The 26,895-nt window shown below is 45.2% G+C and overlaps 1 protein-coding gene across 1 annotated transcript in view; it reads right to left on the bottom strand.

The window, feature by feature from the left end:
• The window catches only part of Rnf145 (ring finger protein 145), a 44,375-nt gene that overhangs the window by 7,459 nt on the left and 10,021 nt on the right, over positions 1 to 26,895 (bottom strand). Inside the window, exons 3-8 of the mRNA NM_001105778.3 lie at positions 25,314 to 25,422; positions 14,662 to 14,753; positions 8,870 to 9,105; positions 4,139 to 4,314; positions 2,351 to 2,491; positions 248 to 430 (exon numbers count right to left, since the gene is read on the bottom strand). Coding sequence (NP_001099248.1) covers positions 248 to 430; positions 2,351 to 2,491; positions 4,139 to 4,314; positions 8,870 to 9,105; positions 14,662 to 14,753; positions 25,314 to 25,422 — 937 coding nt within the window. The remainder of the gene's footprint in view (positions 1 to 247; positions 431 to 2,350; positions 2,492 to 4,138; positions 4,315 to 8,869; positions 9,106 to 14,661; positions 14,754 to 25,313; positions 25,423 to 26,895) is intronic.

Below are 26,895 nucleotides of genomic sequence, written 5' to 3'. Positions count from 1 at the left end.
CCCAAGGCAAGACTAGACTAACTCAGTCACCAGGCTCTGGTTCGGTCAGTCAGTTAGGTGGACAGAGATCAAGGAGAACGCCCAGCATCCCTCTCTGGCTTCGACACGCACATGTTCAGGCAAAGGTGAGTATAACACACAAACCACACACAGAGAATGAACAGCAGGTTCCCAGCCATCCTTCAGGATACAGCAGTATGTGGGAAGAGAGTACGGCAACTGAATCGAAGCGGCACGTTTTCCTTACTTGTCTCTAGACGCTCCCAGTGCCAAAACAATGGGATCTGCGATCTCCAGCATGGACTGCAGGATAGAGGCGACGACAATGAAGAGGATGATGCTGAGCAGGAACGCACGGTGAACCACCTGCAGTTCTATGAGCCCCGTCTGCACCGCCAGGATCAGCAGAGTGACTCCTTCCGTCATCCCCCTGACGGGCAGACACGTGCACACGTAAAGTCACAGTCCAAGCACCCCTGAGCTTCAAGGCCCTGAGTGCTGATTACAGTTTTAAACCTGTCCTGACATTTCAAGCTAAAGTCCTGTCTGTATGCAAAGTAACTTCATGCCCCAAGCATCAGTGTGCTGGCGCACTGATTTACATGCATCCTGACGTGTTCTAAAGTGTGCTGTTGCTTTAGGGTACAATGAAAGGAAGAACTTACAAAAAACATAAACAAGTCCCAAGCAGACTGTCACTGAGATCCTTCTGCTACTCAGAGCCAGCCAATGAAGTGTAAAGATTTATAGCATCAGTTATATACTGATCTCCCTCCCCCCTCTCTATATGTATATATATGTATGTGTATATATATATATGTATATATATATATATATATATATATAATCTGTCGCATACACACATGCCCATGCACACACTCAATATACAAGTATTTATTTAAAAACATTATTTTTGTTTTCACCAACTTGGAGAAGAAAATATCCCTTTAAAAAGACAAGAAGCTGTAGGCAGCACAAAGACAAATATTTTTGCAATTCAGTTTTCATATAGAATAATATATTCCAAGTCACAAACTTTATAATATCCAATTGGTTTGGTTAAAAAAAAAAAACACATAAATGAGAAATGATGGGCACAGGTTTTCATTTCTAAAACTGTGTTAGAAAATCCTTCGACATGTGACAGCACTGCACGCTACAGCGTGAGAAAGCGAGCACACTGGACTAAGAACATAAACTGGTAAATAACTCGTGATGATAAATCACTGAATTCTGGGTACAATTCACAAACCGGTCAACTCAACAATCCTACAGATGGTCTAACATAGACATTAAAACATAATAAAAGAAAACAGTGAATCTTGGGACATGCTCTGTGACGTCACAAAAGAACCCAGCAAAAGTGGGACACAGATAGAGCAGGAAAATAAAAGACACCTATGTATTAAGGAGGTGTAAAAAATGGATCAGTCAAGTGCAACATGAGCCTTACTGGGATCTTATTAAGTAAAGTATTAAAAGATCCAATAGAGGAACTCGAATAACTGGATATCATGTCAAAGCTTCTGGTATAAGGGTGATTTGAACCTAGCTGTACCTTGGTGAGAACATTTACAGATGGGGCTGGGGAGACTGCTCAGTGGTTAAGAGCACTGACCACAGTTCACCTCCCAGCACCCACACAGTGGCTTACCACTAGCTATTACTCCAGTTCCATGAGATCAGATGCCCTCTTCTGCTTTTTTTTAGGCATCAGACATGTATATGGTACACAGACATGAATGTAGGCAAAACACACATGCATATGTATACATGCACATGCGTGCATGTGTGTGTGTGTGTGTGTGTGTGTGTGTGTGTGTGTGTGTGTATTTATGTATTTAAATCATAGATTGAAACTTTTAGGAGCAAAATTACAATACTGCATCTGGGATTTCCTCCAAAGATGTTCAGCGAGGCAGAAAGGTTAATTGTTCTGCCTTTGAGAATTGTAAATTCTCATCAAATCATCCTTTGACAGCTCAGGGAATCTTAATAAATTATGTTCACGCACACAGACACACACAGACACACGCATACACGCGCACGTGTACAAAGCCCTTGGGGGAAAGCATCAAAGAGAAATCCGATTTTAGCAGCAGGACAGGTACTCCAAATGGGAAAGGGCAAGCTCTCCAAGCTCTCAGAATGTAGAGAAGCAAACTATCCAATACTTATCATAATATACACAATTAAAATGTATTTCTATATCGTAATTTAGTTACTATTTTTCATATACTTCAATCCCAATATTGCAACAAAAATCTTTAAAACTCCATTTTCTCTAAAATTCATCAAAGATATTCATGATTAGCACTGTAGAAGGCTCAGATCGCAAGCAAACATTTACCTATTCATGGCAGGATCATTCATGAAGGCTCGATATCCCTGCAGGTAGAACTTACAGAGCGTCAGAACACCCAAGGCAACAAAGGACACCGTGAAGACCAGGCCCAGAAGGGAGTAGGGTGTGCTGCAGCACTCGGCGATGCTGAAAAACAGAGGCAGACAGGCTGAGCGCTCTACTTGTGGTAAAAACCATTTTAAGCCTTTATGTTTCCAGAGTTTGATTAGATCATCAGAAATCATCCCAGATCAAAACCTGTGGTGGCGGCTTCATCCATCACCCCAAAAAGAAGTTAGTTTTTCATTTTGCTATTATTATTATTATTATTATTATTATTATTATTATTAATTTGAGCAGGACTTCCCTAGACAGTCCTGGCTGCTTGCCCCCACCATGTTAGTTATATTTGTTTGGACAGGACCTCACTATGTAGCCCTGGCTGTTGCTTGCTTCCTTCCTTCCTTATTTGTTGGGACAAGACCTCACTATGTAGCCCTGGACGCTTGGAACTCACAGGAATCCACCTGCCTCTGCTTACAGAGTGCTGGGATTAAGAGGGGAGTACCATCATGTCTGGCCACCATAAATAATTTACACCATTTTCCCACCTGCCATTCAAGACTAAAAGCCTTCTACCTCTTCAGCAAGTATCACCATGTGGTGACACATCTCTCGAGGTCTTTATTTTTATTATCTGTTACCTTCAAGTGCAGTAAATGTCAAAGAGCGCCTTGCCCACATCTCCAGAACCATATAATTTCACATGATGGTAAATATTCCAAAGTGCCCCGCTATGTACACGTTGTTATGGCAACTGTTGGCTCTTCCAATAGCTCAAACTGTACTTCTCAGAACTCCCTACAGGAGCAATCATTCTCAATCGTCACCACTTACCCCACAAAGGCAGCAGTACCAACCACACTATGGCGGCCACTGATCTTTATTTAATTTAGTTATAGATAGTGAAGAACTTTGATAACATAAAAATAAACATTAGGTTTATTTAATATTGAACTGGTCATTAAAATGTATCTGGTTTTGTTGATAATACTACTTGTTTACAAAAACTAATAATTAAAATACCTCATTTTTACAGTGTACACCCAAGCATTCATATGACCACTACACACACACACACACACACACACACACACACACACACACACTCTACATGACTAAATAAGACTGTGAACCAGGAACAAACATTTATGTACAGAGAGTGCTGGGCATTTCAAAGTCAATCTCAGTGGAAATGACAAACGTGAACCTAATACAAGCTCACAACAGACAACACTGCAGTGGGAAAGAACGCAAATGACACACCGGATGTCCGGCTAGTCACTGGCAGAGGCTATTATCTCAATACTGAGCAAGACATGAAGAATATGAGACTATGGTCCAAGTACACAGAGCCGGCACAGGTGCTGAGCTGAGACCTGGCTTGAGTGGCAACTGTGTCTCTTGTCACAGTGTCACCAGGGAGATGCTCTCCTCAGTGTAAACAGAAAATGGCAGTAAAGGTCCCTGTCCCACAAGACTACTAGAAAGGCTGACTGGGAGGAAGAATGTTTAGCAGGTAGCATGTATTACAAATGGAACAGGACCATCATTTAATAAGATATCTGCCAATCACTTGCTGCACCCTGGTCCCCAAGGCAGCTGAACCAGGCCTAGGCCTCACCCAGCTGGCAATCCCACCTTGACTAAATACAGTCCTGTGCTATTGCTAAAAGCAGCCTGCACACCTGACTTCCCAGACCCACGGTCTCTCTTCCAAGGGTGGATTTTTACCTTGTCAGGAAAAGGAAGAGAAGCCTCTCCCGGGAAGCAGGCTGATCGCGGGTGCTGAAGTAGGAGTAGATCTGAAGAGCAAATAAAACAAGCCAGAAGACCATGAAGAGCACGGGGACCACCAGCTGGTTCCACAGGGACATTCCCAAGGCCAGAAGGCCGTACACCTCCACTACCTGAGGAGGAGAGACAAGGCTGCCTTAGATCTCAAGTACTTATAAAATGCACAGCTCACTCCTCCCACACGGCTGCTCTCATTAGACTTCTTTCAAAGGTGGGTACACAGTGGGCAGCATGGTTTCCTATGTACTGAGTTTCACATTCCTATTCAAACGTAGGATGTGTGCACAGGTCGGCAACAACACACTGCCCCAACGGTTGAGAGAGAAGGCTCTCAAGAGATTCAAACAATGGTGATCTTGAAGACACCTGGCTTGTAATCATGTCTAATCAAGATATTAAATAAGAAAATGGGGGTGAGGTGAAATAGAGGGTGGAGTGGGGCTGGACAAATCTCATTAGCGAGACTCATTAATGAATGAATTCTTGATTACTACATCTGAGATGAGACATGTAAGCAGCAAGTTCCTGATCAGACACCAGGCCCAGGAGAGCCAGCAGCACTGGAACAGGTGGCCTACAAATCCTTAACCCAGCAGCCAAAGGAAGCTCTGATGTGAAGCCTGCGCTTTTCAATAAAATCCAGAGCTGGAGGTGCAGTGTCAAAACGCACTCATGCTCATTTCTAGCTATTCCTTTTTCCCCAGACCCCGTCGCCCACACATTTATGTGTATGTGTGTGCCTGCATGAGTGCATGTGTGTGCCTGTATGAGTATGTGTATGTGTGTACCTGTGTGAGTATGTGTGCCTGTGTGAGTGCATGTGTGAGTGCATGTGTGAGTGCATGTGTGTGCCTGTGTGAGTGCATGTGTGAGTGCATGTGTGTGCCTGTGTGAGTGTATGTGTGAGTGCATGTGTGTGCCTGCCTGTGTGAGTGCCTGTGTGAGTGCATGTGTGAGTGCCTGTGTGAGTGCATGTGTGAGTGCCTGTGTGAGTGTATGTGTGAGTGCATGTGTGTGCCTGTGTGAGTGCATGTGTGAGTGCATGTGTGTGCCTGTGTGAGTGTAAGTGTGAGTGCATGTGTGTGCCTGTGTGAGTGCATGTGTGAGTGCATGTGTGTGCCTGTGTGAGTGCATGTGTGAGTGCATGTGTGTGCCTGTGTGAGTGTATGTGTGAGTGCATGTGTGTGCCTGTGAGTGTATGTGTGAGTGCATGTGTGAGTGTATGTGTGAGTGCATGTGTGTGCCTGTGTGAGTGTATGTGTGAGTGCATGTGTGTGCCTGTGTGAGTGCATGTGTGAGTGCATGTGTGTGTATGTGAGAGCATGTGTGTGCCTGTGTGAGTGCCTGTGTGAGTGCATGTGTGTGCCTGTGTGAGTGTATGTGTGAGTGCATGTGTGTGCCTGTGTGAGTGCCTGTGTGAGTGCATGTGTGTGCCTGTGTGAGTGTATGTGTGAGTGCATGTGTGTGCCTGTGTGAGTGCCTGTGTGAGTGCATGTGTGAGTGCATGTGTGTGCCTGTGTGAGTGCATGTGTGAGTGCATGTGTGTGCCTGTGTGAGTGCATGTGTGAGTGCATGTGTGTGCCTGTGTGAGTGTATGTGTGAGTGCATGTGTGAGTGCCTGTGTGAGTGTATGTGTGAGTGCATGTGTGTGCCTGTGTGAGTGCATGTGAGTGCATGTGTGTGCCTGTGTGAGTGCATGTGTGAGTGCATGTGTGTGCCTATGTGAGTGTATGTGTGAGTGCATGTGTGTGCCTGTGTGAGTGTATGTGTGAGTGCATGTGTGAGTGTATGTGTGAGTGCATGTGTGAGTGCATATGTGAGTGTATGTGTGAGTGCATGTGTGTGCCTGTGTGAGTGCATGTCTGCATGTGTGAGTGCATGTGTGAGTGTATGTGTGAGTGCATGTGTGTGCCTGTGTGAGTGCATGTGTGAGTGCATGTGTGTGCCTATGTGAGTGTATGTGTGAGTGCATGTGTGTGCCTGTGTGAGTGTATGTGTGAGTGCATGTGTGAGTGTATGTGTGAGTGCATGTGTGTGCCTGTGTGAGTGTATGTGTAGTGCATGTGTGAGTGCATGTCTGCATGTGTGAGTGCATGTGTGAGTGCATGTGTGTGCCTGTGTGAGTGCATGTGTGAGTGCATGTGTGTGCCTGTGTGAGTGTATGTGTGAGTGCATGTGTGTGCCTGTGTGAGTGCATGTGTGAGTGCATGTGTGTGCCTGTGTGAGTGCATGTGTGAGTGCATGTGTGTGCCTGTGTGAGTGTATGTGTGAGTGCATGTGTGTGCCTGCCTATGTGAGTGCATGTGTGAGTGCCTGTGTGAGTGCCTGTGTGAGTGCCTGTGTGAGTGTATGTGTGAGTGCATGTGTGTGCCTGTGTGAGTGCATGTGTGTGCCTGTGTGAGTGTATGTGTGAGTGCATGTGTGTGCCTGTGTGAGTGCCTGTGTGAGTGCATGTGTGAGTGCATGTGTGTGCCTGTGTGAGTGCATGTGTGAGTGCATGTGTGTGCCTGTGTGAGTGCATGTGTGAGTGCATGTGTGTGCCTGTGTGAGTGTATGTGTGAGTGCATGTGTGAGTGCCTGTGTGAGTGTATGTGTGAGTGCATGTGTGTGCCTGTGTGAGTGCATGTGAGTGCATGTGTGTGCCTGTGTGAGTGCATGTGTGAGTGCATGTGTGTGCCTATGTGAGTGTATGTGTGAGTGCATGTGTGTGTGCCTGTGTGAGTGTATGTGTGAGTGCATGTGTGAGTGTATGTGTGAGTGCATGTGTGTGCCTGTGTGAGTGTATGTGTGAGTGCATGTGTGAGTGCATGTGAGTGCATGTGTGTGCCTGTGTGAGTGCATGTCTGTGCATGTGTGAGTGCATGTCTGTGCATGTGTGAGTGCATGTGTGAGTGTATGTGTGAGTGCATGTGTGTGCCTGTGTGAGTGCATGTGTGTGCCTGTGTGAGTGTATGTGTGAGTGCATGTGTGTGCCTGTGTGAGTGCATGTGTGAATGTATGTGTGTGCCTGTGTGAGTGCCTGTGTGTGCCTGTGTGAGTGTATGTGTGAGTGCATGTGTGTGCCTGTGTGAGTGTATGTGTGAGTGCATGTGTGTGCTGTCTGAGTGTATGTGTGAGTGCATGTGTGTGCCTGTGTGAGTGTATGTGTGTGCCTGCATGAGTGCATGTGTGAGTATATGTGCATCATGTGCATCCAGGGACCCACAGAGGCCACAAGGGCATCAGATGCCCTGGCACTGGAATTGTGTATGGGGTATGTGAGCCACCATGTGTGTGCTGGATTTGAACCTGGGTCTTACACAAGAGCAGTAAGCTCTGTTAACTGCAGGACCATTGTTCTAGCCTCACATTTGTGGTTTTTCTGGTTTAAATTTTTCTTCAGTAAAACATACTTTTTCTACATTCTGGTCAAAATTAATTTTCTTCCCATTTAGAAAGTATTTAAGTAAACTGTTTAAGTAACTGTTAAACAGTGGTTGGAACACGACTGTTAGAGGGCAACTTGCCAAAAGCAGACAACTTGGGCCTCGGGTTTCCCATCACAGACACACCATTCAAAAGCCTGACATTTCCATTTCCTGCTTATGCAATTCTCAAGTCATAAATTTTATAACCTGTAATTTATGCTCGTCAATCTCACCCTAGTGACGTGTGAACCACATAGCAATCACTCAGATCTCACCATGACCTTAAGAAACAGAGACGCTGTCTTATGGCCATTAACTATTTGATGTAAATAAAGGTTTACAAATCTAGAATTGTTCCACACCATAATGATCTGAAGAAAGAATGCAGGTCTTAGTTGACTGTCCTTTTCATCCTAAATACAAACACACCCTTCACTGAGGCAGCCCGGTGCTGAACAGCGTTCTACTTTGGGGAGACCACCCACGCTAATTACTGAGCAGGAGAGGAGAGGATCCTCAGGCCCAGGGCGTAGGGAATAGTACCCAAGGGTCTGCTGGTAGAGCACAGGACAGCACCTGTCCCCCAGGAGTATTAATCTGATCCAGCTGAGTGTTTCCTCTGAAGTGAAAGTCCTGCACATAGCCAAGAGGTGAAAGAGAAACCAGACCAACACTCTTTTCCCTTACAGTGAAGCTTATCAATTGGTCAATGAGAAGTAATTCTCTTCCCAGTGTCTAACCTGGGCAAAGAGGAGAAAGACAACTGCAGGCAGCACATCTGCGTGCCAGCCTCTGGCACTGCGGCTAAATGGGACCTATCACTGCAGCCCCAACTGAGTAGCTTCCCAGGTTAAACAGGTTAGATAAACGGAGGGAAGACACTGTTGACACAGTAAGACTAGAGTCAGAAGAGAAATCAAGGATTGCCTGTCAAATATATTCTTATTTTTTGTCTTTAGTACAATAGCTAAGACATAAGGATCTCACAGCTACCCTAGGGGTGAGGAGAGTATGGCGCTGTGGTATCAGCAGCTTCATTTTACACAAAGTAGAGAGAAGTGATTACGCCAAGGTCATATAGGTCAAGAGCAGCCTGGGGGCATGAACCCAAACACTCTGCACCCACAGGTTCACTCCTTCACTGCCTCCTCCAGTGAGAACAGGGGCTCCGAGTATCCCCACATCCACAGCTGGAATGAAAAGTGAACCAGTCTTCATAGAGAAATGTACTGACCCGCACGCACGTGCCCGGCACTCTCACCTGAACTAACTCCCGGTATGCAGACTTAGCGAGGTTATACGGTACTAAGAGGTTAGACCCTAGAAAGTACAGGACTTCCAATCCTGTAAAGATCATAGCGAATTTGTTGATGATGACGATGGTCTCCAGAGGGACGAGGCAGAGTCGAGCCAGCAGAGGAAGCATGTGCGCGGAGAACAGCCAGATCTGCTTTGTCTTCATGACACAGGAGCACAGGGTGCACACCACCAACTGACCTGAAACAGGGACAGACAGGATTGAACCCTGAGCACGTGGACGAGACGGGGGGGCGGGGGACTATGGGGCTTGCCGTGCTGTCAAGCTTGATGGCCTAAGTTAGATCCCCAGACCACCATAGTGCAATGAGAGAACTCTCAAAACAAAGTGTCCTCTAACAGCAGTGTGTCCAAATGTCCGTGTGTTCTCTCTCTCTCTTACACACACACACACACACACACACACACACACACACACACACACACACACACAAAGTGTTAAAAAAAAAATCAGGATCGTAACACAGCTTATGAAGGAGCCTAAAGATTCTTGAACAATATTTTAAGTCAGATTTCAATTTCATCTAGATATAATTACATATTTGCATAGTGAACTTGGAATACTTACTCCCTAAGGCTGAATCAGAAAATAAATAACCCTCTAGAGTTCTTAATCACATCTGTGATGGCTTGAGCAACAGAGAAAGGATTTTTAAATGTCTACTTCAATGTCGAAACAAGTCAGTTGCTGCTTCTCACACAGCTTCTCTTTCAATGGTTTCGATACTGAGTATATTCTGCACTATGTGCAAAAGCATAAAGCCCAAGATAAAGGCTGCCTGCCCATCATCACACTTCGACAAGATGCCATCTGTTCTGAGGCTCTCAATCTCTGTCTAACTAAACCATGTAACCTCCCACATAACACAATCCTGAGAGTTAAGCTGAAAAGTTTGCCCACTTTGTTCTTCTCAGAGGGCAGAGGCTCAGAGAGGAATGCGGAAAAACAGGGTAAAACCCTTCGGTCTCTTCTACTCCCATCACCCAGTCAGCGCCAGCAACTCCCTAGCCAGAAACATCAGTGACTATGAAGCCTACTGTGCGATACCAGCACATGAAACCCACTGTGCGACAGCTGTTCACTCAGTAACCTTCCAGATTTACTCTGTATATGAGCAGATGTTAATGTTTTTGTTTTTAAAATATTTTATACTTTATTGTTTATGTGTATTATATGCATATGCACATACATGTGTGTGGCAGAGAGGGCCAGAAGAGGGGGTCAGAACCCCTACAACTGGAGCTGGACTTATAAGACAGTGGTGAGCAGACAGATGTAGGTGCTGGGAATCAAGCTCGGGTCCCGGCAAGAGCAGCAGGTGTTCTTAACCACTGAGCCATCTCTCTGCAGTCCTGTGCTACACACCCACATTTATTTATATGAATGGTCAGTGTCCCAACTGTTCTGCAATCGGTTTGCTCCACTCCATGCACTGCTGGGCCAGCTCTACCCACAGCAGGCATTGTTATCGCTTGTCAGGTACATTATGTTGAGCGTGTCTGACCTATTAGCATTCAGCTTTTCCCCATGTCACAGAATTAGGAAGTACTTGCAGGAAAAAGCATAAATATTTGTGACAACCTTGCACTTTTGACAATAGGTGTGAGTAAGCTTAAACTGGGGATGCTTCCTAATATTTGCTAAAGGTGGATCAGACCATCTTACTGTGCCACCCAGGTTGGCTCCACATTCAGGACCCTCCTGCTTCCTAGGACTACAGGTGTACACCAGAAGCCTGGTAGAAAAAACACATTTATGGGCTCTGATATACACCTCCAGACAAAAGATCCAAGCCTTCCTTCTCACATGAGAAATAAACATAAAAATAGTAAGAGAAACAGTCGATGAAACAAGTGTCAGAGAGAACGAACACAGGACTAAACGCAAAATGCAGAACCGTCGGAGTCAGAGCTGAAAGCCAAACGAAAGCACAGCTCCCTTTAGAGACAGAATGAACTACAGAGAGAGCTGGAAAGGAGGATCCAGGCAGTAGGGTGTCTGAAGAGCAGCCAGCAGGGAAGGGTCACCAGGAACTGAAAGCCGCCTGGGGCAGATGGGAGCACAAGGGAGAGGCTACAAGAGGAAGCTGGGTTTCATCCTAATCAGCCCATTTCTGATGATAAGAATCCAGAATCCCCACATTTCCTTTATTAAATACTCAAAATCAGAAAGTGAAAGCAGAAAAACAAAGGCAGTGAGGAGGTGCTTTGGTGGCAGTGAGGAAGCTTTGGTGGCAGTGAGGAGGTGCCCGGCATCCTGTTTGTTTTCAGTGCTGCGGTGCCTCGGTTCCCCTGCTCAGCAGGATGGAAACTCCCCCCACACCTAGCTCTGAAATCCCCGAGTCCAGGCTACCGAGTCCAGGCTACCGCAAGCAGGGCTCACTCTGGGACTGCACACACCCACATCTCCTTTGAGAGACCGTGACAATTGACCCTTGCTTCTGCAAGGGCGACAGTGAACTCCCCTGCAGCTCCAGGAGGCGCCTACCCCAATGGTAATGCTGAGCAAGTCAGAATATCTTTGGACTCTGTACTCTCTGGATTCAGGACTCCACAATAGAAAGAATTCTGGGAGGGATGCAACCTCCAAGAATCATTTACTACATTTAAATGGCTTTGGTTTTCCTTTAATAACACACCACTGCTGCCTTTGTGCTTGTTAGTTCTTTCTGTAGTGCTGGGAACAGAACCCAGAGCCTCGTCCTGTTGAGCTAATGGTTCCTTTACAGAGCTGTCTCTCCAATCCAGAGGCTTATTACTGAAACAGGAGCCAGAATTTACTTTAAAATCAACGTGAGAAGAAAAACACCCGTTAATAAGGCACAGATATCATTTTCCTCATCAACTGGCTCTTAGCTAAGCTACTGATAGTGGGAACATAACCAGGCCGGCCTGGGTCAGGGCAGTCTGCCTCGAATGAAACCTGGTGTGAGGAAGAAGAAAAGGGTAGGGGAGGAAGAGAAGCCTAAGAAAATAAAACAGTATGGAAGGCTCGAGTAAAGGAGGAGGAAGAGGAGAGGCAGCACAGTTGAGGGCTCCCCTCCTCTGCAAAATCAGCCAGTCTACACCTCGAAGAGCAGGAAGAGCTCTGCTGGCTTCTCCTTCAGTGAGTCTGTGGCACGGTGGGGAAGTGGGTCAATTCCTGTTTGGCTGAATGCATAATGTTGTCTTTTTGGTGCCTTTGAACTGGACAACCCCAACTGGTCTTCCTGGGGACAAATATGTGCGCCTCCAAGACTGACCTCATCACTAGGAATCCCTCAGGCACCACCTGCTGCCTGGTGAGGCTGAACAGAGCACTGGCCAGTTCTGACACTGAGTTGTGAAGGTGGAGAGGAAGTACCGTGCAGGGTTTTTGATACCCTCCCTCCCCAGGTCTCAGGCAACTCGTCCACTGCCTTTACAATTCAGAAGATGCAGCTTGGAAAACCCTGCAAGGGATTTTTCACTCCATACTCAACAGCTCGACAGGTCCATGCTGGCCTTAGGTGTCACCGCAGAAGGAAGAGAGGGGCTACACATAGCATGTGTATTTTTCCTAGTAGTCGTTTCAAAACGTAACAGAAAAGAAGTAAAAACAATATATTTTATATAATCAAATATACCCTAAATCTTATCAGCACATGTTAGAGATGTTTTACCCCCTCCTGCAGTAAGTATACCTTGAGTGTGTGTGTGTGTGTGTGTGTGTGTGTGTGTGTGTGTGTTCTGCACACAGCCACACCATGTGTGAGAGCGGCTCTTCCAATGCTCAGCAGCCACACGTGGCTGAATCCTGGACACCAGAGTTTTAGCTGTGCAGCCTAGATCAGTCCCGAGACACAGAGCCCTGTTCATGGTCTACCCTTGAGGCTTCTCTGTAAAGAGATCTGAGCGATCATTTCAGAAGACCTTTTTCCCTCTCTTTAATACCGTCCTACAGGAGGCCTGGCTTGAGAGATGGCTCCCTGACTTCCTGTCTGGGGTCTCTGCCACGGTGGGTGACTCTCTCAGGACTCTACCTATTTGCTTTTAAGCCAGCACTTTTATGGTTGACTAACACTGTGCTTCAGTCATGCACGGGATTTGTTTCTGACAACAGGACACTCACTTTCAACAGCAGTAAGTAAATCTGAGACACATCTACCTTGCTTTAGCCTTTCAAAGTAATGACTAGCTGTTTAAAAACTGATCTTCTCAGATACTTAAAAACCCTTTAAGAACCACAAGCCTCTGTGAACTGTTTTTGATATGACAAATACAAATAGTAAAAAAAATCTATGTGAAAAACTTGATGACCTGAGTTGGAGTCCTAGGACCCACAGGATGGAAAGAAAAGCAATTCCTGTAAGCTGACCTCTGATGTACACACACTCACACTCACTCACACTCACACTCACTCTCTCAATAAATGTGGGAAGGAAGAAAGGAAGGGGGCGGGGAAAAGAGAGGAGAGGAAAGGAAGGAGGAAGGAAGTAGGGAAGGGGAGGAAGGGAGAGAAAGGAAGGGAGGGTTAGGAAGGAAAGAAGGAAGGAAGAAAGAAAGCAAGTTAGTAAATGTGGGTGAGGAAGTAAAGGCGGGCTGGGGTGTATGTAGCGTGGTTGGGAGAGTGCCTGCCAGTGTGAGGGGTGATGGAGTGATTTTTTTTGTTTGTTTGTTTTCTATAAAAATAGTCTACCCAGTCTAAGGCCCTAAGTTCCATGAATTTAAATTCTTATCTATTATGCTAACCTTTTAATCTCCACCTGACAACACCTCTGTCTACTGCAAAGGCCTGGCTGCATTCCCATAACTGGATAATGGTTTCAGGTGCTGACTCCTGACCCCTAACCCCTTCCCCTGACTTCCTTTGTGCTGATTCTATAAGATAAGCCAATTTTCAAAGACTGTGAGTCAGACCCCAGACAATGGAGAAAAGCCAGTCACCACCTGCACTGGGATAAATTCCACGCGACCTTGCTGCCCCAGTGTGCTCACGTCTGCTAGCTAGGTATGGCTTCTGTCTTATCCTTTTTGCAAAAGAGCTGCAGGTCCAGCTTCTTCCATTTTATTTATGTTTCTTTGTACATGATTGTTCTTTGTTTCTAACGTAAGCAAGTATAAATCCCTGAGTTCAATCCCCAGCGCTACATAAAACACCAGCTCTCAGGAGAAGTAGTAGTTCAAGGTTATCCTTGGCTACATGTGAGTTCAAAGCTAACCTGGGCTATGAGGTACAATCAGATATAAAGCAAGAAATGGAGGAAGGGAGGGAGGGAGTGGAGGAGGGAGGGAGGGAGGGAGGAGAACAAAGATACAAAGATACAGATCAAACTGGGTGTGGCACCACTTGCCTATGAAAACATGAATCAGGGAAGCAAAGGGAAGAAGTCAGGAATTTGAGGTAAGTGGAGGGAGAAGTTTGAGCCCGCCACCCCTATTACACAGCAAGACCCTACCTCAAACAATCAAAATAAAACAAAGACTCCTAGATACAAACAAACAAAAAGACAAAACAAAACAGAAGCTTCATCCGGAGAGTCAATAAAAAACTTGAATTTTTAAATTATTTTTAAATGATTATGAATCAGTTTTTTTTAAATCAATAGATGGTAAAACCGATCAGTTTCTATTCCTTTACTTCTTCTTTTTTTTTTTTTTTTGGGGGTTCTTTTTTTCAGAGCTGGGGACCGAACCCAGGGCCTTGCGCTTCCTAGGCAAGCGCTCTACCACTGAGCTAAATCCCCAACCCCTATTACTTTACTTCTTAATACTTACCTATTAAGGCTGTGGTAAAGCGATTCATGGAGAGAGGTTCTAAATACATTGGTCCTTCATAGGCAGACTCCAGTTCACTCCTTACGTAGTCCCTGAAGAACAGAAACAATGTGCTGCGTGAGGGAGAGGCGGCTGTCACCCGCTCTTGTAAAGCACATGGTCCCACCTCTCTTTCCATGTCTGAGAAAGACTCAGAGACGACGAGGTAAACACGGAGATGGACCTCATCTCATCCTCCATACAGTGGAACCGGACGCTGGTGACCAGGACTGAATCCGACAGAGAGGGCAGTGGAGCTGCTCTCTGGGGGTTTTTCTCCTTCCCATCACGCTGCTCAGCATTTCATACCCAGCACAACACCAACCGAGACATCCTCTCTCAAAACTTAGGAACAGACAGCGCCTAAAGACAAACTACACAGGAAGTTCATTGGCTACCATCGCCACTAGTCTTACTGCCTCCAAGGTCTGTCCCTCAACCATTCATGACTTAGACATTAAGCAACAAAGTAGCTAGAGAACTGACTCACAGCAGTGTAGTCCTTCCCAACCATTCTTCCAAATCCGAGGATCTGGGACAGTGCGGTACTACCTAAGGAAAATATCTAAGAAGGAAAAAATGCAATCCCTATCTTCAAAACGTTTTTTTTTTTTTTTCAGTATGTGTATATGTGTACATCTGTGTGTGGTTTGTGCCTTTGTGCAGTGCCTGGGGAGGCCAGGAGATGGACTCGGGAGCCCTGGAGCTGAATAAGGTGGCTGTGAAGGTGGGGAAGCACGCGGCCGTCCCCAGTTGGAGGAGTGTCTGTTCTTAAGGAAGTTACCGGCTCCAGTGTTTACATTTTTAAACAAGAACCAGATTGCACCAAGGAGCACTTTCCAAATGCAGGTCCTTCAGGATGGGACAAACAGCAGGCTTTAAGCACTCGTGTGAGAACTGTTCACACTGAAAGCACAGGCAGGAGGCTCAGAAGGGGAGAATCTTAACTTGAATCTCTGGTGGGACAAGCCAGCCGACAAAAGCTTTTTATATTAGAGACGAAAGTTTGTGGAAAATAACTCTTCCCTGTTCCTTCAAATGTTGTTATTTTCTATGCTTTAAAATACTTTCAATGTTTCGAATACTTTAACAGAATTCTGTATTTACTTTTTCCATGAAATTACTTCCAGCTAGGCAATCAGGTTGAATTCCTTTAGCATAGCATAACGAGCTTTACGTAACTGGACAGGAGGGCTGCCAAAAGTTCAAACTTTACAACTAATTAAAAAAAAAAAAAAAGAACAGTTTAGGGAATGACTAAAAGGCTAATGACTAAGTCCTCAGGCCATGGAGTACTGTCCTTTGTGACCCTATGACTGTCCCTAACACATGATGTACTTGCATTTGTACTGAAAGACAAGATCCAGAGTCTCGGAGGAAAGATTTGAGTCAGCGTTTGTCAACCAGGAACAACTGTCTGAGGGGAGGCTTTTGTCACACGGGCTGCCTCAGCTGGGGAGGACAGCACATGATTAGCGCCTGGTGGGTAAAGGCTAAGCATCATCCCACGGTCTGAGCAGCAAACCCCAAAAGCCAGTTCTGAATGGAAGAGGCACCAGTGCAACCTTTGCAATTAACACCCAAACACTGATCCACGTCACCAACCTCCCAGTCCTGGGGTAGAAGAGAAACAATAGGCAAACACACCACTAATACTCACAAAGCCTTTGAAATGCCACTCAGGCGACAAGTTCTGTATGACGAAGAAATGGCTGAGTCTTGGCACTGCCCAGGCCCTTGAAGCCCAGCTCTTTCCTCGTGGCCTTAGCACATTCTGTACACTGGTCCATTTCAAATTTAAACAGATGACAGGGAAACCTCACGGACAGAAAGCAGACTAGAAGTCAACAGGGCCTGAGGAAGGAGGGCCTGAGTGTGGGGATATGAACTTAACTGCCCATGGTGGTTTGTTTAAAATGCCAATTTGCTACAACCTAGCATCACCTAAAAAGGCAGTCTCAATTAAGGCCTTGTCCTGAACAGGTTGACTGTCAAAATGTCTGTGGGAGACTGTCTGATGATTGACTGATGACTGAGACAGAAAGACCTGCCCTGAATGAGGCAGCATTGTGTTACGGACTATACCCGTGAGAGCAGAGGAAGCTGGACCACGGGAGGAAGCAAGCGAGAGTCCGTGTGTCTATCCGCTCTGCTCTTAACAGTGAATGTGATGCTTTAGGCTCCTGCTTCGACTTCCCCACAGAGGCTAGCAAAACGCTCCTCCCTGCCCACCTGCTTTTTACCAGGATGTTGTAGCATAGCAAGAGAACTGGAAGCAGGCAACACCAGGGAGTCATGGTTTCATTTTGACACGTAGAACGGAGGGCCCTGTTAGACTTGTCACTGTTATCATCCACATTTGACAGTGCAACTGCAAACTCACCGTTATCTTTTAGATCATCTCACTGCACAGAGAAATGCCAGGTGCTCACATTACCTAAGCCCTTTTTTTTTGAGACGGGGTTTGTGTGTATAGCCCTGGCTGTCCTGAAACTCACTCTGTAGACCAAGCTGGCCTCTAACTCAGAGATCTGCCTGCCTCTGCCTCTCCAGTGCAGGGATTAAAGTCACTAGCCACCACCATGGCCCATCTAGTCCACCTTCTTAAAAGTTTCGCTTGGTCTTTGACTTTTCTCATTTTAAATTCGCATATGACGTAACAAAACGTACAAGGAGAAGCTGGGGACATAACTCAGTGGCCAGGACTGCTACTCCAATAGGAACTATTGCATATACACGATGCCAGCACCCTGCTGGGCCACAAGCAGCACCACTGTCACAATTAGTTACTTACAGCTGTACGAAATGCCGTAGTAACAACACAAATGTGGTGATCCTTTCAGACTTTTGGGAATGGGAGTCTCAGGTTCATGGCTCGGTTTAAAATGACAGCTGACAGTCTACACTGCCAGGTTCTTTTTCATCTAACTGGTTCTGTGCACCTTTTACTTCAGCCTGAGTAGTGCTTGTTTTACCCCTGGCTTTATAAGTTGTTATAAAAGCCAGGTCTACACTGCCTTTATCTTAAAGCCTTCTAACCCCTTTCACTACTTCTGTTCTTCATGCTCTGTATATGCATAACACTGGTCAGCTAAGGACCCCAAGGGAGGTCTACATCCCAGTAGAATAATCAGCCTTGGGGTTAGAACCACAGCACCTAACCAATTCCCTCCTGCCAGTGCCTGTCCTGCTACCCTCAAGGACCCCAGGCATGGCTCACTCCAAATGCTGCCACCTTCGCTGCTCAGGCCAACCTGTCCCTGCCTATCAACCAACCTAGTCCAGAGAGCAGCATCTTCCCTAGGCCCTTTACCTCCCTTCACCTTCATCAAGTTTGTCTTTCTCAGGATAGGCCTTCAGAATCCATCTGGCTAGCTTTGGTAAGACAGACGAGCCCATAAGCAGGTAGGCTCCCTTGCTGAGCTAAGCTGAGCTTGTCGGAAGTGAAACTGACTGTGGTGAGGGCTCAGCTCATAGGGAAACCACTATGAAGATTGACTTTTAGATAGATTAGCACTGCACACCAAACTGCAAGGAGGACTTGTGTTAACAAACATCTCCAAGTCCAACTTAAATGTGCCTTCCGTGCAACTCAGACTGATAAAGAGAGCACTTCCAGCAAGTTCTAATTCACGATGTAAGGAGGGAGAGAAGGGGGAATGAGAAAGAAGGAGAAGGAAAGGTGGGAAGAGGGTAGAGACGAGAAGGGGGAAGCAGGAAAGACAGTTGGGAGATGGCTCAGTGCCTAAGGCACTTGTTATTGCAAACATGAGGATTGGGTTTCACATAAAAGCCAGACAGTTGGGGACCACTTATAACTTGAGGCAGAGAGGGAGGGGAACAAGCTGGCTAACTAGAAGAGCCATAAACGGAGAGCTCTGGGTTCAGCTGGGGACTCTGCCTTGGTAAATAAAAACAATGGAGGGAGGACATCTGGTGTCAACACATGTGCCTCCATGTGCATCCAATCACATACATGTGAACAGGCAACAGGCACACCACACACGTGCACACCTCAAAACTCATGAGGACAGAGACAAATTCGTGGTACAGGCCAAGGAGCTCTAATTTTATCTGAAATGATCAGATGAACTGCACAGAAGGGACATTACCACTTCTCAATATGGAAGATCAAGTGGACAGAGCACTAAGCCAGCAGGAAGCAAGCACTCCTGCCACTCTGGGAACCAAAGAGTCTTTTCCTCCGTGGACCTTTGCCATGTATGTACTGTGTGGGATGCTGACAGTGAGCCCAAGCACTGCAGAACCAAACCGAACACCGGGACACTGCTCTCCAGTCCTCTGTGGGAGCCTCACCACTTTCAACATTTTGGGGAGATGGAGAGGGGATAAAGAATGTGTGAGACACACAGAAAAGCCCTCAAAGACACCACCCTGCAATTAGAAAAAATAATCTTGCTATAAAGTAGCATAAAAGCCATTAAAAGTAGATGAATAGCAGCAACAAAATTAACAAATCCAGGGAGCTTACCGCCACAGCTAGCAACTGAACCCTTTATGCAAGAGCCTCTTAAGAGTCTGACGTGGCCCCTGGACATCGTGGGAACAATCTATACATTCTGGCCACTTACAGGAAGCTTTCAAAAGATGCAAATTTCAAAGAAACCTAATCTACTTTCATACTTAACAAAAAAGAGAGCCCGAAATCTCTGTGGTATGAACAAATAAGAAGTACCACACAAGAGCCCCACTCAGGTACGTAAGCACCTGCATGTAAGTGCCTAATGCCTACACACACATGCACGCACATGTACACTCACACCTACTGCAGTCTTGGCACGGGCTCAGTGACTGGACTGGTGACCCAGGTGGATTTTAATTATTCTCATACCTGCTTTTTCTCCCCACTCCTTTCTGGCCTCCTCAGCAGATATTTACAGCTTAGACTTAAGGATGTCCAAACCAAGAGGAAAGAATGTGGAAACTGGTCCACTCTGCTCCTGTGGAGACTTAACCTTTAGTGTATGTACGACAGCGTCCCACTTAAGGATCCCTTCACAGCAGCAGCTCAGGTCCCAGGTGGCTCAGTGCTGTCTGGGGACACATTCTGGCTGTGAGACTGCTGGGGAGGGGAAGCTGCCGCAGCCACCACATAGAGGTCATGTTCAGTCCCCACCACAGAGACTGAGCACAGCTAAAATGTCCTGTCCCGGGACAGGGGCTCCCCCATCTACAGCCTGCTTTACATCTGAAAGCAAACCCCCATGCTCATCCACCCAGAATGAAAATCATATACTTTTCCTCTTCTCAAAGCCCTCTCTAGTGGGAACTTAATTAAGGGCACATGTAAAATCGATGTGTTAATTCATAAACCAAGAGTTAAAAATACTAAAGTTTAACAGGGTTTTTTGTTCGCTTTGTTTTTGTTTTTTTAATAAAAGCAATAATTATAGATGTGATTCATAAGCAGAAGCTCACAGGAACATGCATGGGCTAGTTCTGGGTTGTCTCCATTTTAAAGCAATAATCATTTGCGGATGTATATTAACTATACCATTACACGTGAAAAACAGCGTTCCACAATTTTTAAAATCAAGGAAAATAATATTTAATAATTTAAAAAATTGTAACCAAGTTTAACTAGAATACTACCAATAAATATTTTTTATTACACTCAGGACTGATGGAATGCCTCACTAGGCAAAGGTGTTTGCCGCCAAGCTTGACAATCGAGTTCAAATCCAGATGGTGGAAAGAGAGAACCAACTTCGAAGTTGTGATATGATCTCTACATGTACATCGTAGTGCATCTCACACTCACACACACACACACTCACACACACACACACACACACACACACACGCACACGTACATAAATGGGAAGATTTTTAAGCATTTGTATTGTACTGAGTGAACTCAAGGAGGTTTAAATATTCTTCTGTACTACAGACTGTGCCTACAGTCAAATTTCAAACAAGTTTTTACCGACAGATAATTATCAGCATGATATAAATAAATTAACATCAACAACAAAAGACAGAGACCCAACTTTGCAAGTGTTGATAAAATTTTCAATTTGGAAAATTAATATGGATAAATATCTTCTATGGCAAATTGCTAAAGTAGCAATTTAATTATTGAAATTGCCCAATACTGAACCTCCAGGAGCAAACCTCATTGTGCCATGTCCTTCTGATTGGGAGCCTGAGCCCTGAAGGGCTCAGCCATCTCTCCAGCCCAGACCCTGGATCTTATTATAGCAGTGAAGGAGATAACTTCTCTGTTAACTATCTGGTAGGAAACCTGTGTCCAGAATTTAGACTTTCCAGACTCAGTAATAATAAAGACAGTCCAATCAAAATAATTGGCAAAGGGTAAACGTTTTTCCAGATAAGATTTACACTTAGTAGCTGAAGAGACAAAATCCAAAGAACAAGGAACTGCCACTTCACACTCATGACGAAAACGCCACAATGAAATGTTTGTTGGCAAGGGTGTTGAAACAGCCCTGCAGCGCTCAAAAAAAGGGCTAAATACAGAGACTGTACAGTTTAGCAATCCTATGCCAAGGTTGGTGCCCAAGAGAAGTAAACTCATATATCCACATACACATATATCCAGCACACAGAAGTCCACCTTACAAGAACTCCAAAGCAGAAATGACCTAAATGCCCATGCATGGGTGCACAACAGGTCATACACTGCACCAAAGCTGCCCAGTGGACACTGGAGAGAAGTACTGGGGGCATAGCTCACTGGGTTAGAAGCACGTCATTGCTTTAAAAAGAAAACAAAACAAACTCATACAAGAGGGAGGGAGGGAGGGAGTCAGGGAGGGACAGCAAGAAGCAGGGAAAGGAGGAGACAAAAACTGCAATACCAATCAACCACTTAAAACTCGGCGCCAAAGATCATGCTTGTATAGTTCAAAATAAATTAATCAAAATAGACCAAACGGGCTAAGGAGATGAGATCACTTGCCGGGAAAGCCTAGGCTCAGAACTGGAACCTCCAACACCCACAGAAAAATGCAGACATGGCCATGCATGTCCTGTAATCCTAGCAACGTAGGGTGGAGACAAGGTGTTCCCAGCTCACCAGCAGGTCAACCTAGCTGAGCACTGGGTCAGCAATGTGTCAAGGCAATGTTAGCTCAGGATATCTAGTTCCTTGGTCTCTGCTCACACATACAACCACATGGGGGGGGGGGTGTTGGGGGGAGCCATGGTAGTCTAGGGATGGTCAAGGACTTATGGTGGGAGGTTCTCGACCTATGGGTCATGACCCCTTCAGGGCTGAGTAACCCTTTCACAGGAGTTGCACATCAAATATCCTGCATATATTAAAATTTATAACAGTAGCAAGACTACAGTTATAAAGTGGTAACAAAATAAGTTATGGTCCACAACATGAGCAACTGTATTAAAGGTTCACAGCATTGAAAACCACTGTCTTAAGAGGGACTAGAAAAGTTGAGTATCCATTGTGACCACAGTTTATTTGCACAGCTCTGCAAAAGCACTGTTAGGCACTTTAAAGGGCTGTGTAAACCTTGTGTGAAGCCACACGTGAACCAAAATGTAAAAGCATTTTTAAATTTGGTTACTAAGGTGACATTATAAATATTCAAAAATAGTGAATTAAGTGACCTGCAATTTTAATGTGTCAGTATATTAAAAATACAAACATCAATATTTGTATCTTAAATATAGTATTTCAAATGTGACATGTCACAGATAATTCTCGGGCAGTACATCTTTGCTAACCTTTGACGAGAAATGGAAAGACAGTGAATTACAGTGACTTTGGAAAACACTAGAATATGTCCTATTTTCAAAGTCATCCAACATTAAAACTCTAAAGCAGGCACTGTCTGCTGCTTCCAAGCAGAGGCTTGCTACAGCACCATACTCCCTGAGCTGAAAAACTTGACTCTACAATTCTCCTTCCACTCACTAATCACGTCCCCCACTAAGAGACGCATACTCAAGTGGGGACCACCCCTCCCTGCGGTTCTCCTGCACAAGATTCTTTCTGCAGATCCTCAAGTGACTCAGGAAGATGACCGTGATCTAGAGGGGGAAACTGTTCTTGCCCACTACAAAATATTCAAATTCTTTGGTATGTTTTAGCTTTCTAATGATGAAAACATTTAAAATAAAAACCAGTATGCTAAAACTAAAGAATTCCAATGGTCACACCCTAGAAGGACTCTTCTTTGTACCCCTGAAGCTGTTCTAGGTTCCATTTTCCTTACAGAACAGGATTTTGCCCCACTTAGAAGTGGGTGGGTTGGTAATAACGAAGATGGAAACAGAATTACATGTTTTGGGTTCTCACTCCACCGTTAGACCACATGGAAATGCTTAGGATTTCCACCCAGGATTATGACTGTAATCAAAACAATAGTTCTGATGGCTCTACCTTGAATTTTGAGTTGTTTTTGATTATCTTCTCTAGATAGCCAGGATCATGGCTGCTCACCATTTTAAAGAGTTAACTTTAAAAGACTAATAGCACCAGAAAACAGTCACAAAACACAACTGTGGTGTATCCTCACAGAACTTTAGTGGAACTTTCAAAAGCCTTCACTGTCCTCCAGAACTGAGAACTTGAAAGGCCCATTTACTTGTAGAGCTGTCCCTTGAGATTGCCACCATCGTTTCTTGAGGTGTGGAAACTCAGTCTTATCTTTCTGGTGCACACCAACTAGGAAGCAGTGAGTTATGAAACCTGCAATTATGTGTATCTATGCATCTAGCCACCCAGCCTTCCATCTAAGAATGAACTGCATGGCTCCTGGGTGTCTAGGCACTCATTTGCACACTGAGACGGTGGCTCCAGAGCCCTGGTCCTAAAGAGATTATATTCCATGGATGGGACTTATATTTATTAAAATTCTTTGTTTAGTATTTTATCATTTACAATGAGCAGCAAAGCATCTCCTCTCTGGGTATGAACCAACGGATGCCATCTGGCACAGCTGTGAAAGGTCATGCTGCTCTCTCTGTCACATAACTGGAAACTGACTGACCCACAAAGTGACCAAGGTGACTGCCTCTACTTGGGGAACCAAGGTTGGTTTGAGCACGGTGAGGAGTCTAAGGAATCTGGGACCGTATTGTAAGTTCCAGACTGCATGACTTGACATCTGGGGCAGTAAGAAGGGCAGAAGTTGGGGTTGGGGATTTAGCTCAGTGGTAGAGCGCTTGCCTAGGAAGCGCAAGGCCCTGGGTTCGGTCCCCAGCCCCGAAAAAAAGAACCCCCCCCCCAAAAAAAAGAAGGGCAGAAGTTAAGGACATGCAGTCCTTCCAGGTACCACTGCCCTCACCCAGGGAGGAGCAGGGCGGACAAGCAGAGAGGACTGAGCGCTGAAGACACAACCTGTGGGTCTGAGAAGTGAGGACACCAAAGAGAGTGAGGGTGCTGCACCCAGCTCAGGGGCCTCCACAGAACACAGGAACACATGCAAAGACATGGAAAGAAGCTGGGGGCACAGAACACTAACAGAGCAGGTAAATGTCACTGCCTTAAGCTTTCTGCACTTCCATAAAATCTGTCTACAGTGAGCACTGCAATTTTATAACCAGAAAAAAATTACAATTTTTTTTTATCATTTTAAAAATCAATTCAGTTTCACACGTGTAACATGAGGTCATTCCAAGCCAATATTAAAATGTGGAAGGTCTGTTTTATACCCAAGGCCACTGCCAAATCTCCTTAGAATTCAGAGTGAATTTCATTACAGTAAGCACATGTCAATCAAACAGTATGAAACTGAAGTTCCACAAGAAACTATACCTGGAAATATGCACACACCATTCCAGTTAACACTTCAGGCTCAACTCCACAGGCAGCAAACTCATAAAGCAGACTTTAGCTTTGACATTTTAGTCTCCCAGACCCGAGTAACTGATGTAACCAGCCCCCTACACTTCTACAACTTAACCCTGACTCCCACCATTTTAAACTGGCTATCTTCAAAATGAAGACCGAACCGGCCGAGGTCAGGGCGAGTTGAGCTGTTTCTCAGTCTGTCTGCAGAGAACTCCCTTTTCAGGTAATACAAAAGCTCATCTCTAAATGTGACCTTAAGGCCTATTTCCTGTCTTGCTTCCCCCACCCCACAAAACCATAATCTCAACGGAATTCCAGCTATTCATCTTGAATGGTAACATCCTCGGGAAAAGTATCTGTAAAAATCCGTGTTGGAAACCTACTGCGCTGCTCGCCTTGGCTGTCCACTGCTGTGAGGGGTTTGCTTAATCGGATTATTTGAAGTAGAAAAGCTACTCTAAAGTGGCCAAACCTGCTAGGCCAGATACAAGGACATGGAAGAAGGAAGTGCCACTTTTTGCCTGTTTTCCCTCACACTTGCTGGCACACACATCGATCTGGGCACAGCAGCATCCGCCACAGGTATTAGAGCTGACTTTCTTGGACTTTCAATGTAGAAGACCAGCAGCCGGACTAACTCCACGACATCCTGTAACCCAACCTAACAAAGCCCCGCTTAATACAAATGTACCTACCTAAGTCTTAGCTTTGTAACAATATTCATAAAAAACACCATATTGACATTAAACACAAACTAAAACACAACCCACAAACTTTCAACTCAATCCCACATTCCGGAAACTGGATATCTTACCTGGATATCTGATGTCCAGCATAGAGGAGCAGGGCAGTCAAAAAATACAAATAAAGCTGCACCAGATGCTGCCTGGGCAAAGTGAGGAGCACGACACTTAAGATATAACCTGCAGCAGAGACACAAACAGAAATGGTTGCCGTTCTGCCTCCCAGGCAGCAGTATAGACATGTTGAAGTGAATTATTTTCCGAGTAACTATTAACAAATGAAGGTTATCCCTTTAATTTCACTACCAAGGTTCAGTCAGTTCAAAACTATCACTGTGGATTTGAAACTGGAAATAGCCTTGCACTCTGCACCGTCTTTCCACCTCATAATTAGATGCAGCACAAAGAGGCAAGCCGGGGCTCCTCTCACCGCCCACCCTTCCTCAGCGTCTCCTCCCTGTTTTACACAATTCCCTCATCCTGTCTCTGGACTCCCAGGAGCTGCGTCTTCAGATCTCTCCACCTGCAGATGTCTTATTGTGTGCCATTATCCCACCCCAACCTCAACCCCTCCACCTTCCCACCCATCACTCCAACACCCAACACAGGTCCTCTTCCCCATCCCAGAAGGGGAAACCCAGAATGTTTCCCTTCACAGCAACCTCCCCTCAGTGACTAACTTTTTCACTACATTATTTGTGTCCAATCCTTTTATTTTCTAACTCTTCCTCTAATACAAAAAAAATGTTTTCAGCTTTCTGCTATCTAAGCCAGAAGCCAACCACATCCTGCTGATCCCCGAGTCTGAGGCAAGACCCTGGCAACACTGTTATGCTTGACCTGTCCTTTCTCCCTCCTGCTTTTTCTTTCACCATCCTCAGAAAATGCTGGCAGTGTGCTCTCTACACAGTTACTCTTCTCTCTACGAGCCACAAAGGATCTGACATAAAGCAATCACTCTTGTTTTGAATACTGACAAGTATTTTTGATTGTGATACAATGCCCACAAATCATTTATAAAATCCTCCTGGGTATAAAAAGAAACAAACAAACAAACAAACAAACAAACAAACAAACAAAACCCTATTTATTCCGAATGGACATCCAACATCAAAAGAAGAGCCTGTTTGTGTATCCACACATCCAACAGGTACAAATAGCTATCTGCCTGCTTCTGACAAGGTAGCATGACCTCTTCCACCATGAGAACCACTCAGACTCACGGCTTGATTCTGAGTGAACACGCATCACTATCTGCTCTGTGACAGTAACCAGCGACCCTGAATAAGGTTGATAATGATGAAGCGAAGCCAATGGCAATTTATAACTATAACTATAACTGGCAACATTTAAAAATGATGGCCTGTTTAATAAGTTGCTGACTGGGGATGGAGAGATGGCTCAGCAGTCAAGAGCACTTATTCTTGCAGGGTTTGATTCCCAGCACACAAACTGTCTGTAACTTCAAACCCAACAGATCAGATGCCCTCTTCTGGCCTCCACAGACACCAGGTATACACAGGGTGCACAGACATACATGAAGACAAAACACTTAAATATATAAAATAGAAAATAAACACATAACATTAAAAGCCATTTCTTTTATTAGAAAGATGGTAGGACTATGGAAGAACTGAGGAAGGGAGGGAGGGG

Source organism: Rattus norvegicus, chromosome 10 (genome assembly GCF_036323735.1).
Source record: "Rattus norvegicus strain BN/NHsdMcwi chromosome 10, GRCr8, whole genome shotgun sequence".
NCBI classification, from domain to species: Eukaryota; Metazoa; Chordata; class Mammalia; order Rodentia; family Muridae; genus Rattus; species Rattus norvegicus.
This window is presented reverse-complemented; position numbering and strand designations above follow the sequence as displayed.